The following is a 13,483-nucleotide window of genomic DNA, read 5'->3' as shown; positions in this document are numbered from 1 at the left end:
TACAAAAATATTTTTACTTCCAGTACTTACATTAAGCAGAATAATTTTCATAACTTGGAAGCTCAAACAATGCAAGTCTTATTTTATAAAGAAATACAACTGAGTTACAGCAGAGTACTTACTTTCATAATTGGTATTAATAATCCAATATCAATTTTTAAATGGTACATTTTTTAAAAGTAACAACAAAAGTGGAGAATTAATATAACTTCTGATACTAGGTCTTGCCTGTTATAGAAAGAATTTATTAATGCATTTTATGTGCCTATTTAACATAAAATTATTCAATGAGATTAAGCAGTTATGACTAAATATGCAGCTGTTATTTGTAGGAATTATCTTCACCCAGTAGTGTGATGCACACAGTAATGAATCATCATTAGCATCTTAAAATACTTTTTTTTTAATTATTTTTTGCGATTCCATAGATTCCCCCCCAGATGAATTACAACCAACCATATTCTTAAAGATTTACAGCTTGGTATTGGGATTTTCAAAGCAGTAGCTACTCCACTTCCATTTCTATATTCAACCACCACATCTGAGGACTGTATTTCTTAAAAGGAATTCTTTTTCATTTGCAAATTAACCTGATTTACTCACCAACTCGTCTATCTTATCAAAGAAATAAACATTCCAGCCATCAACTAAAATTTCAGGCTTCTTTGGTTCTTTGTAGATCTGAAAGCATAACATTAAACTCATTAGAAGAGCCCTACAGGTTCAGCATTAACATTCTTCTGGTCAATACTGTGTACAGGTAGTGATTTCTTTCTTGAGATACTGTACCTCTTGAAGAACGGGGATGACAGGTGGATTTCTCTGTTGAAGAAAATAAAGCACCATAAGAGTATACGCATAGGAAGAAAGGCTACCTCGAGATGCATCTCCAATGTCACATATCTAGAAAAAGAAACACCATTTGTATCTTTCATTGTTATAATCTCTTGCTGCAGGAACTACTGCTTCTAGAATGTCTGAGATATACTTACTTTTGTAAAGACTTTCATTGTGTAACATAGATACTTTACTCTCGGATCAATGGCTGCATATGATGACAGGAGTCTTGTGTTATGCAAGGCCTATAAAGAGAAGAAGGTCATGCACAAAATACAAGAGCTGTGAAGAAATTAAGTAGTAAGCTGAAACACAAAACCCAAGAACTCTAAGTTGTGTGCTCAAGAAATGCACATGCGAAGCCCTGCATAGTAGAATGTATATTGAGAAAGGGAGCACTCGACGTTATGACCTGCTCTCTTAAAAAGTTGATCAACATACTTTATCTGCACACAAAGCAGTATTCACAGAACAGTGCTTCAGAATGGGAAGCATTAATCTACCACTTCATTTTCAAAGTGTTTGGTAGAAGGTAGGCTCTTGAAGTAAACAATTTCAGCCCAGAAAAGTGAAAGCTAATCAACTGACCCATATGGATGCATAACTTCAAGAAGAAAACTCTGTGGTTGAGGTATCATTCTCAAGACTTCCCTTGAGCCCATATAAAAGTTTAATACTGGGCTCTAAATCTTACTTTCCTATAATATTTCAAGGAACTGGCTTTTGAAGTTCAGAGGTACTGAAAAAAGAAACAAACCCCCCAAAAACACTCTCCACCCAAAACTAGTTTTTATAGTATTTTCCCAAAGAACTTGTGGCTTTTAATAAATTCTAACATGTTCCAGTTCAGGCAAGCTAGGTTCAAAATCATTATTCCAGGTCTCAGGGCAAAGCAAGAGTGAGCCATGATGAGAACTGGAGCGTTAGAACACTGAAGTTATATTATTTTGTCTCTCATTTACACCTAAAGCACTAGTTCCTGCTATTACTGAAGAATGAATATATTTTCTTAGGGAAGTGGCAACTGTAAAGATGCAATTGTGCACTGACTCCACTCATGATCAAATAAAAAAATAAAAGGTTGTTTGAATATCTAAAAGTGCAAAAGTTGTTTGAATATCTAAAAGTGTAACTGGAAACAGTTGATAATTGAACCTCAACGGAACAGTCACTTCAATCTTAAGATGACGACCCACACTTTTCTGTTAGAAAATAAACTAAAACGGCAATAATCTTACCAGAGTATTATATAAACTGATGTCTACTTCAAGACCACTTCTGACATGGAAAAATTTGACAATTGGGACTTTAGCAGTTGTTATAGGCAAGACACTTCTTAAACCTAGAATGAAATGTTTAATTACTGAATGACTGCAATACAAGTAACTCCAAACTGTAGTAAAAAGGCTACAAAATAAAATCTTAGTTGGTACCAAAACTGTATTCAGTTATATTTTAATGTTGATTTAGGCATTTGTCAAACATGACTAACTTGCTAAATATATACAAATATACATTTAGCTCCCCAATAAAACAAAGATCAATCTAAATGTTATAGAAAAATAAGCTTAAGAGATCACTGATAGTTCACTTCAATTACATTAAATTCATGTGAAATACACTAAAACAAGCACTATAAATTGTAATTTCTTCTAGAAAAAAACAGAATCCTCATTGCAAACTTGTATCAGCCTACCTTTTACTATTAACTTACTGTGCACTAAGAATGTAGGTTATAAAGCCTGAAGCTTTATCCTTATGCATGTAGGTTATAAATACACTGCATGTCCAGTTCAGATGCAGTCCTATAAGATTATAACCTCATAGACTTACATATGCAAAAAAAAATAAATTTGAGTGTTCACAACATATAACCTCACTCGTTATAACGTTACACTCTTCAGTATAGTTTTATCTTGATTTTAATCTATAGTGCCCCAGAATGTTGTCACTACAGCAACTGAAGTCACATAAACAGAACCACTTATTTTAATTTTCAAGAAAGTTACCTGACTGTTTCTTGAGAACTTTTGCTAAATCTTCAATGATTCTGATGCAATCAAGTCCCTAAAACATTAAGAAAAAAAGTTCATGGTTGTATCTGCTACATTTAGGAAAAACTTTTATTACTTGCCATTAAGATTAAAGCTGTAAAACAGAGTTTCATATTATAAACAATTATCTGAAGACCAGAAATAGTTTCAGAATAGCACCTGCAAAATCAACAATATACAGTATCTTAACAAGCTTTTAAAGTTTATATTTTGCCTAGACCAACAGCAAAACCCCCTAAAATAATCTTTGGGGCACTAATTTGTGCTTTCTTCCAATCTGAGAAGCTTCTATAAAATAATAACTTTGTTACACGATATATACACACAATATACCCATAAAATTTTGCATGTTTTAAAATAAAACAAACAAACAAACCAAAAAATCCCCAAACCCAAGCCACTTTTTAAACTACCTCAGCAGTTTCCAGCCCATCAATTGTCATACAGATATCAAGGTCACTTTCTTTGAAGCCAAAGCCATTTTTTGATGAGCCAAACAAATTCAGCTTGGTTCCTGTAAGAGATATGATGGGTTATAACCCCATATTGACACAGAATCTCAAGTTGTATGTAATTTCAATCCACTGCATGTCTTTTAATACAGGCATAAAAACATTACTATCTGTGATACATCAAAACTTATTCTCTCATTAACTTCGCTGATGTGGAAAATATCTCTACTTTCATTGGTTCAAATGAGCAGTCTGACAAATCCAGAAACAAGTCAGGTTTTCCAATAATGAAATCATCAGCATGTGGCAACCAGCTGATATCTGATTGAAAAAAAAAAAAGTAAGACTGTTCTCTACAGAGATTTTTAGGGTAAAGGATATATCTGACCACATACCAAGCTCCAGCCAAAAATATCTGTTGCTAATTTTAAAAGACTATGAACCAAAGTCTGGGTGTTATACAAACACTGGTAAGGACTCCAGAAACAAAGCAAAACAAAAAAATTCAAATAGCTAGGTACTGCAAATACAGTACCTGTATTTTAAAATATTCCAAAATGAGTAAGTTTCAGTAGGAATGATTACAAAAAGCTTGTTGTTTTTAAGAGCAAACAGAACAAGAAGAAGTCTGGCTAATGAATATAGCTAAAATAATTACAGGCTGTTCCACTACTGTGTTGATAGTTTTCTCCTTAACTTGTCATTGCTCCTTCCTACTAATGTGTTGTATATATGACTAAGCGAGAAAACAACTTAAACCAAAGCCTTAAAAAACATAAATTAATGTAATTAATTATAGCAATGCTGAGCAACAGTATAGGTTGAGTGTTCAAACCTGAAATGCTTATTATGTTGATGTTTTCTTGGAAAACACGCAAGTACAGGCACACCAAAGTATAAATAACAAGCTAAAACTGACTAATTACCTGGGAAATCATGTCTAATGAAGTTTTCCAAGTTTTGTCTTATATGTTCCCGAGCCTGATCCTCCAAAATACTTGGAGAAAAATCACCTTAAAAAAAAAAAAAAAAAAAATTAGGCAAACTGATCTGTAGAGAGTCAAAAGCAAAGATTCAAATGAAAAAAAGTGAGGAGTTTTCAGCAAGGTAGGGGGGAAAGAAAAAGCAAGAGAAGATTCACGTGTGAAGGAAAGCAAGCAAGGATGAAGTAGAAGAAAAATACCTGTTCAAAGAAAAACATTAATTAGACAAGTAACACATTTTGTCTGGTCAGAAATGGTGAAAGGAGGAAAGCTGGGTCACTCTGAAAAGAACAAAAGTGGAGAATTGTTATAAAACAGTATTTTGACTCATTTTTTTCTAGAACACTGAAGTCATTGCTTACTAAGAACCACAAGTTAAGGAACAGTTAATTCAGATAGACCTGTAAAAGCATCAGTCAAAAACCTCACCCAAAATTAAACTCAATACACTTCCCAAGATGTTTAAATGAGTAATCAAGACAGCCACAGTGGGGAAGATAAACCTAAACATTTTGTAGATAATGATAAACATCTAAATACAAATTACTATTCTCTAGATACGAACTACTCACCAGTCCCATTAAAGCCCTTACAAATCTGAGAATAGTATTTAAGAGTTGGATGCAGTGTGGCCAATAAACTGTCTCCTTTTACAACACCATTAGCATGATTATGTCATTATTTTTTGCACTATTGCTACCGCACAATATTTATAGGAAAAAACTTACGGTAACATTGGACACAAACTTGATCTAGAATAACTGAGAATTTGGGTGTCAGTTCTGGCAGGAGGTCAAGCTCAATTTTCTTCAAGTCTTCTGGACAATCCCTCTTTAAATGACCTTCCCGTTTGCACAGGCTACATACAACTGTAGGAGACTACATGAACAGAAAGTGAGACTGGTTTTACTTCACTGAATTTGAGCAATACTTTAATATAACTGATAATAGAACACAAGCAGTATGTTCTGATTCAGTTTCCTTACCTTGCCCTTTGTAAAAGCTGTTTTACTGAATTCATAAAAAAGTTCATATTCTAAACCCTGTTCTATTGCTGTGTTCTCTTCAAAAAGGCTTCCCTTCTCAGTAAGATCCTCTTGACTCAAATTGCTTCTCAGAAGTCCATCCGCATGTTCTTCAGTGTGTTTGTTCTCACATTTATTGGGGAGGGAAAAATCATCTTCTTCTTCCTCTGACAGTGCATCGTCATTGCCAGATCCAAAGTATGCATTATCTTGTTCATCTCCAGCTCTTGTAATACCACACTCTCTCTGGTTTAGAAGACCAGATTCTTCCTCCTCTTCCTCCTCATCATCCGAGTCAATCATTTGGGATATTTGACTCCATGCTAAATATGTGAATTTCTTCAAGGATTCATGCAGTTCATCAGAACCTTCAGTGCTCTCTTCATCAACATCTATCTTGTCTTCCATTATATCGCTGCACTCTAAGGCAAACTCATCAATATCTGCAAATGCAGCATTTTGAAAACCTTCTAAGTCTGAAGTACCACATGTCTCTATATCATGTTCATTTAGTGTAACAGGGGGATCTCCACTATCACTATCTTCATCTATTTCTCGCTCAGTAGTCAAGATACTATTCCACCTTTTTTGTTGATGTTCTTCCTCTTCCTCCTCTTCATTTCCACTGTCTGTCTTCTCACAACTTGGTTTAAAATCCTCATTATTTCCAGAAATAAATTCCTCAACTATACAGTCTGAATCTTCATAGGCAATTCCCAAATGATTTATATCATCAGCTAGTTCTTCTTCTGTGATACTTCCTGAGCCATCACAAAGTTTTGAAGCATCAGTTCTATGTGTCTGGGGCATATCTGTAGTCGCTATTATGCAGTCTTCCACTACTGGTGTGCTTGTTCTACTATCCAAGTTTTGCAAATCAGCATTTTGATGCTTTATAGCATCTTTTCCACGGTGCAGCATTTGGGATTTCTCTTCATGGGCATTTAGAATGGACTTTTTGCTTGATTTTGCACTTTTTTTCTGAGGCAAGGCAAAATACTTGTAAGTTGCTCTCAGGCAGTGAAGAATATACTCATACACTAGCTGACTGTTCAGAGTTCTTGCCACATTCCTTTTGACTGAATACGGGTCTAATAGAAAGAAGAAGTGAGCCAGCAGTGCAAGAGTCAACTTTCTAAAAAAAGAATAAACTTACATCCTTATAAAATTTGAATATACTAACATTAGTTACCCTAAAACACCGTGTAAGGACATAAGATCTATGAATTGTGCTGCAGGCAATTTTTAAGTCCACTTAATTACATTTGATAATGTTGAAAAAAAAACCCCAAGAGAAATATTAAATGGATTTTTTTCCCCAAAACAATATTCTCCTATAATACTGGGAAGCACAGTCCAATATTGAAAAATTTTAACCTATTACCCACAGTGTCAACAGTCAAGACAGTACCCTAGAAAATTAAAATAACAGTTCTTGGAGTTTTATGAGATATATATATACACATATATATATACCTTCTACAGCAATGCGCTTTTTAGGCCAGTCCCTTGATTCACGAGACACTGCTTCTTTGAGTCGTATGCTAATAACAAAATCAGCCATATTGAACTCCAAGGCATAGAAACGAAGCAGTTCTAGCCAGAGCTGACCAGCAGGTGCTGAACACTGCTGTCCTGAATCAAATACTAAGGGAACCTGTAAATTATAGAAGAAAACTTAAATAATATTTAATGCACAGGTGTTTGGTTGTTACACTTCCTTGTATTTCAGCTGTAATGTAATATTACAAAACTCATAGTTACTTCTATATTTCTGCAACTGCAAAAAACCCTGCAATTAAAAAAATGAGATAGTAAAAACTCACATTATAAAACTTCAAAACGAAAGACTGCAACAATGGCTATGAATAGCAAATGGCTATGAATAACAAACGGTTATTAATAGCAATAATTAATAACAATTGCTTATTTGTTTATGCCATAATTCATAAATTTCCAAGGAAATACCACATCCAATCTAATTAGACAGAATGGATTATACAGCCTATTTTTTACCAAAGCCTAAACTGTATAGTTAACTATCATAACATGAAATAATACAGTGATGTTGTTTCTTTCAAAGTTGTTATAATTTGTAAGAACAGTTCAAAGCTAACAGGAAATATTTTTCATATGCTTAAACTAATTCTGAGACAAAATTGCCATAACTCTATAAACTCTAGCACCAAGAGTTAAGCATAGTAAACCTTGTATCAAGCAGTCATGCAATCTCTTAGTTCAGCTCATGGTTTTGCAACGTAAACATAAAACTAACTAGAAGATGGTTCTTTTTTTGACAACATAAGCAAATTAAATAGTTCAGACCTTGCCCCTTCTAGGGGAAGTTCCTTGTAGCAAATCAGAATCATCAGCGGGATTATGTTCCCAAACTACCGCATCATTTTCAACTTCTTTCAGATGAAAATTAGTTAATTTGTTTAATGAGAATCCTCCAATCTAAAGGAAACACAAAACGAAACATACTAAACATTACATGAACTTTAAATCTTATCTCCCCATGGTAGTATGACAAACTAAAACAGAACAAAGTTTAAAAGTAGCCTGTAGTATGTGCCAACCTGCTTCTCTCTTCTCCCTATACAAAAGGCTCTCAAAAGTTCAGTGCTTTTGGAAGGGTATCCATGTGTCATAGAAACTTGCATTTGCATGTTACACAAGCATGAATATCCATTTTTTAATTATATGAACATATACTGCGTGACATTTCTCCTTCACTGCAGAGTGTGGAGAGGCTTTGGGAATGAGCCAGCCATGTACTGAAGGAAAACGTTAACTACAAGGCCCATGTAATTGTAACATGCACACTGAATACAGCAGGTGACTACAAGAACAAAAGTGGATGTCATGAATATAATACTTGGACCATGTCCTGGTGAACTGGATTCTGGATTTGTGTCCATAACACAACTCTCGATACTAAGATGCACTTCAGCTTCTACACCCAAGCAATACATGCTCTAAACCCCTAGTCTGATCCCTTGGGCAGGTGTCATACCAGTGTGCTCCCCAGCTGTGGTCTACATTTTGAAGAATTAAGTGTCAAAAGACACTGTTTTGGGATGTAGCTATGTAAATTCAAAGTTCTCAAGAGTCTGGAAGAAAGGCTGAAGAAATGAGGAAGCAGACTGTTATGAAACGCATTCAGTGCCCAGCTCTCCTTATTTACTAAAAGGGCAACCAAGCACTTAGTTCAGCAACTAGGATTGTGAACTGCATCCTTACAGGCAAGCACACAAATGTTATGTGCAGTCTGGCTGAATTAACATCTTTCTGAAATCCTGCAGAACTGGCTCACTTATGGCTTGTTCAGAACAGCAAAAACCTGACAGGTTACAATAAAACATCACAAGTGATTTGTCCTCACACTCATACTATTCAGTGTATTAATACACATACCCATGATCCCAAATACACAGGCAGAAAAGGCTGTTTCCTCTGTTGTAAAAAGAAAATAACCATCAAAGCAAACACATATGGTGACAAGCCTCCCTCTTCAGGACGATCAACACAGCACAACTGTGAAAATAAATTGTGCAGTCATTAAGGTTTCAAGTGATACTATGAAAAAATACTCTTTTCATTAACTGTTCAGAAGTCTGCCACGTTAAATACCAACAGAAACTCAGACATCTTTAAGCTCTACTGAGATGGACTTTGTTCTCAAGGCCTGAGTATTTACTGGTGTCTTGTTATTGCCACAGTATTTTCTTTTCAAGAGCCACAGGATGCAGACTGGCAAAACAGACAGCATACAGCACATACGCAAACATTTTACATAGATATAGTACAAGCCAAAAGCGGTTCTTAAATACTGTTCTTTTTCTTAAATCATATGTTAGTTGCAAGCACACAAAGTTTTGACAGAATTTATTTTAATTCACAATAAAGTTTTTACCTACCTATGGAAAAAACAGCTTTTTCCTATCATTTTTTCCCATGATGGATTAAGTTTATGGGAAACTTGTAATTCCATTTCATATAAATTTCATTCCATGTACATTCCCATGAATTATTTGGTACCAGAGCAGGATACTTACATTCTGCATGCTACTGGCTGAAGCTTAAAATTCCACTTTGAAATTCAGTGGAATCATACAATACACAGATGACATTTACATAAAACTTCAAATTTATAAAAAGTTTAGAATCCCTTTTCAAACTCTTTTTTGAAAGACAGTTTCAACACCTGTTTTCTAAACCACGCCAACAATCTTATGTGCATAATATCGATGTTCATTCAGTATTTATTTACAAATGGGAGAATACAAATTACTCTTACCTTTGCCCAGTACCTGAAGACAATCACTAAAGTTACTACAGTAGGTTCCAGTTTCCCAAGTGCAGCCAAATGGTTTGTTGTCAGACAAGCATTCTCATTCCCTGCACTCACTTTACAAATAAGGCCACTAAAACCCAAAAAGAAACAAAAGATCCTGGATGTTTCGTAAGAACAGGCACAGGTCAGGTAACATCTCACAAAACAGTTCAGCAGGAGGCTGTAAGGTAAGACTTAACAGCCTCTCAAAGACACCTTTTCTAAATTAAACCAGCATGGAAAATCAGATTGTTTTATTGCATTATAATTTTCTGTAAAAATGTTTTCAAATACAATTCAAATTTAAGTATTTGTTTCTAATGACTAAGTCACTGAACTAAAAAAAATTACAGTACTAATTTCATTCATGAATCAAAAACATCTTCCCATTCCACACCCATCAGAAAACAGTTTCTATGCTGATTCTACAGCAAAAGAAATATTTTCAAACACTGAAAAATTGAGGTAGCAGCAAATAACTGGTAATAGCTGTTGAAAGAATATTTAATGAATCTTAAATGATATGCATTAAATGGGCAAAATAAAAATCTTTCACTTGTTCTCAAAATACTAGTGAGGCCAAGCAAGCTGATCTTGCCCTTACAGTAACCCATAATTTAACATGGTATCCGCATCACCTACATCGAAGGAAAGTTTGTTTGAGCAGTTATCCCAAATGGAAGAAGGGTAAGGGTACATGCTGGAAGCCATAATGGTGGAAAGGGTTGGGAAATACAGCTGAGGACAGAACAACCCTTACCCTCTTATTCTAGGCTAGGAATGACTTGCCCATGAGTGTTAGTTTGTGTTTCAAGATCCATGGAACTGTAATAATTTAGTATAGAAACGTCATTTTTCAGATGTTGGTATATATATATTTTACATTGCTATATACTATTAGAACACACAAAGTGACAACTGAGACCTTTGTTTTTCTCTGCACACCACCACTGGTATTCTAGCATGGAAATCTGCATCAACTTCCGTAAAACATTCTAGGTGGAAGAAAGAAATAGAAGAAGCAATGTTAAACATGATGTTGACAAAAAAAATGTATTGAACTGGACGCAACTAGAGGGGTACAGCTAGAACCTCAACTTTTTAATAAAGGACTGATTTTGAGGCAAATAACTCAGTGCCTCCAATAAACTAATCCTGTCATGCTTTTAAAGCAAGTTTTTATATCTGAAAAGTATGGTCTAGACTGTATGATAAGCACTGTTAAGAAAATAAGAAAAAAAAGGAACTTTTCATAATTCATATACACAGTAGGTATAGTTAAGTAGGTATATTGTGGTTAAGTGCTGGCTTGAATGAGCCAGGCATACACAGGCCAATGACATCTGTGAAACAATGTGAAAGATGAGAGCATTATGTCAGTACTAGACAGAAAGAAAATATCCAAGTTTATTTCCCCTGGTAATCTAGACATATTCTATGTACGTACAGAACAGGCTTACTGACATGATGTGATTTCTTCTTGCTATGCTTTTTTAAATTTCTTTTTTCTTATTCTTTATATGGCGTCCAAATGCAATTCAGCTACATTTTTATCTTAACACTAAAAAAGTTCAGATGCCACCGTAGTCCTTTCTCCATGTGGAGTTTATCGGTCAAAACTGGGCTTATTTTTCTGATGCACCACTATTCCACTGGGCCAGGTAGAGCGGAAACTATGAAACAATTTCAGACACCTGGCTCAGAAATTCTGGAATGACAAGGTTTTCCTAATTGTTACCTAGCCAACTGGACACCTAGCTTATCTGAAAAACATCTTGCTATTGCCACTGGGGTACCTCAAACGCCTAATGCTCTGTCCCTATATTTTCTGACAGAAAAAAGACTTTGCACAAGATGTTAATCCAGGTATTGCTTGTTTTCCAAACACATTAGAGATCCTAACTTTCTATGGGATCTGGGTCTTCATTCCTCCAGTCTGGTTCGATTATAATCCCGTTCTCAGAGACTATAATGGTTATCTGACCAGAGAACAAGACGCACATACAATGGGGGTGGGGATGGCAATGAGAATAACCTAGCTTAGTAAATATATTCATGTTTAATATACATGTTTGGAACCACACGGTCTGATTTCCCAACTGTGGGCATGAAGCAAGGGAAGAAAGTAGTAAAGCTACTTTTCACAATTTGCATTTAAAAAGCCTATTTCTTTCCCACCCTTTTTTTTTTTTTAACCTGCATTATGCTTGAACTGGTTTGAGTAAATGCATTTTTTTTTAAGATCTTAAATTTCACTTGCCTGTATTAGTGCACTTGTTACCTGAAAAACATATGTATCTGTATGCAGTCATTTATACATGGTCTCACTGCCCTAACAAGCATGTGCACATTATAGGAAAAAAGACCACAACCTGAAAGGTTAGAAGAGTTTAGGCTACTTTCTGTTCTATGCATGGCTAACTGAGAAGTCTAGGAAATGAAAGACAACACTGTCTACTATAAGTTTGATGACATGTTTACTCATAATGTAGAAGAAAACCTCCCACTAGGAGTTTCTCATATCAACACAAATAATGCGACTTCAATACTCATAAAAGTGAATACTAAAGTAAGTCCTGACAATATATTATTTCCTGCAGTATTTTTCTGTCTCACATCTTTCTAAAAAACATTCAGAATAGCACACGGTTTACCTATTCAGGGCGGAATTCAACAATACTAAGCAGTAATACTTTAACGGAAATGAAAAAGCAGCAATTTTTTCTTACCACTGTTCTGAAGACTTTCTTGCACAAATAAGAGAACATCTGGTTGTGTCATCTGTCAATAAAAATAATAAAGCTGTTTTCATAGCTGTCAAAAAGGTGATTTTCCACAACTCAAAAAAAAATAAAACATCAGCCCTAGGCCACTTCTGTTTTCCTTCCACAGAGAGCAGCAAGAAGGGAACTATAAAACAGCACCTGAGAAAAAACTTCTTAGTCTTTGACTATTGCTAAATTCTATCGAAGGAACACAGTTTTGCTTTTTTTGAATAAAACTAAAAAAATCCTGAAGTAATTGCAAGTAAAGCTTTACTTCTGACAAAGACCTAGCTGTGGAAAAAGGCCATCAACAGAAATACTATTCCAGTATGCTTAAATATGACTGCCTTCTGACACAGTGGATCTATATGTCAAAGATTGGAATCATCAGCCTTTTGAATCATTTTGAATAAGCCTTTTTGAATTATACGCACTTTATGAACTTCTTCCTACATTTCCATCTTTTTTTCCTTGAGGAAATACTAAATTTTAACTATAAGACTGCCAAATGAATTACATCAGGAATAAGTTTAAGTATGGAAACAAAATCTTTTCACAGCCTCTAATTTCTTTTCAGTGTTCAGGCACAAAGATGTATACAAAACAACTAGCATGACAAATCAAGACTTTAAATTACTTCACATATAAATGACGTAAGACGGTTTCATAGCTTGAAAATATCCCAGAAATCAAGAAGTCTGATACTCATGTATCAGTACAGAAACAAGATCATGGAAGTGCCATTCATTTATTCCAGCTATAAGAGAATGTAAATAATGATCTGTCCCACAGGATTGCTAGGAGTATAGATGGGTCCCAGGTTCAGCAGTAGTAGTAATTTTTTTCCTTCTTAGTAGCTGGTGCAGTGCTGTGTTTTTGACTTTCAGCCTGGGAACAACACTGATAACACCAGTATTTTTAGTTGTTGCTAAGTAATGATTACTCCGATCAAGGACTTTTTGAGTCTTATGTTCTGCCAGAGAAGAGGAGAAGCCAGGAGGAAGCAGAGACATGGCACCTGACCCAAACTA

General features: G+C 35.0%; 1 protein-coding gene across 1 annotated transcript in view; it reads right to left on the bottom strand.

The window, feature by feature from the left end:
- The window catches only part of TUT7 (terminal uridylyl transferase 7), a 37,809-nt gene that overhangs the window by 11,733 nt on the left and 12,593 nt on the right, over positions 1–13,483 (bottom strand). The window contains exons 7-21 of the mRNA XM_062640140.1: positions 12,417–12,468; positions 10,613–10,682; positions 9,652–9,778; positions 8,769–8,888; positions 7,677–7,808; positions 6,828–7,008; positions 5,313–6,442; positions 5,055–5,205; positions 4,270–4,356; positions 3,305–3,405; positions 2,847–2,904; positions 2,076–2,179; positions 993–1,082; positions 790–903; positions 604–681 (exon numbers count right to left, since the gene is read on the bottom strand). Coding sequence (XP_062496124.1) covers positions 604–681; positions 790–903; positions 993–1,082; positions 2,076–2,179; positions 2,847–2,904; positions 3,305–3,405; positions 4,270–4,356; positions 5,055–5,205; positions 5,313–6,442; positions 6,828–7,008; positions 7,677–7,808; positions 8,769–8,888; positions 9,652–9,778; positions 10,613–10,682; positions 12,417–12,468 — 2,595 coding nt within the window. The remainder of the gene's footprint in view (positions 1–603; positions 682–789; positions 904–992; positions 1,083–2,075; positions 2,180–2,846; positions 2,905–3,304; positions 3,406–4,269; positions 4,357–5,054; positions 5,206–5,312; positions 6,443–6,827; positions 7,009–7,676; positions 7,809–8,768; positions 8,889–9,651; positions 9,779–10,612; positions 10,683–12,416; positions 12,469–13,483) is intronic.

The sequence above is a fragment of the Pezoporus occidentalis genome, unplaced genomic scaffold (genome assembly GCF_034315485.1).
Source record: "Pezoporus occidentalis ecotype Australia unplaced genomic scaffold, CSIRO_AGI_Poc_V1 ctg117, whole genome shotgun sequence".
Classification (NCBI taxonomy): Eukaryota; Metazoa; Chordata; class Aves; order Psittaciformes; family Psittacidae; genus Pezoporus; species Pezoporus occidentalis.
Note: the sequence above shows the minus strand (reverse complement) of the source record. Positions and strands in the feature narration are given on the sequence as shown.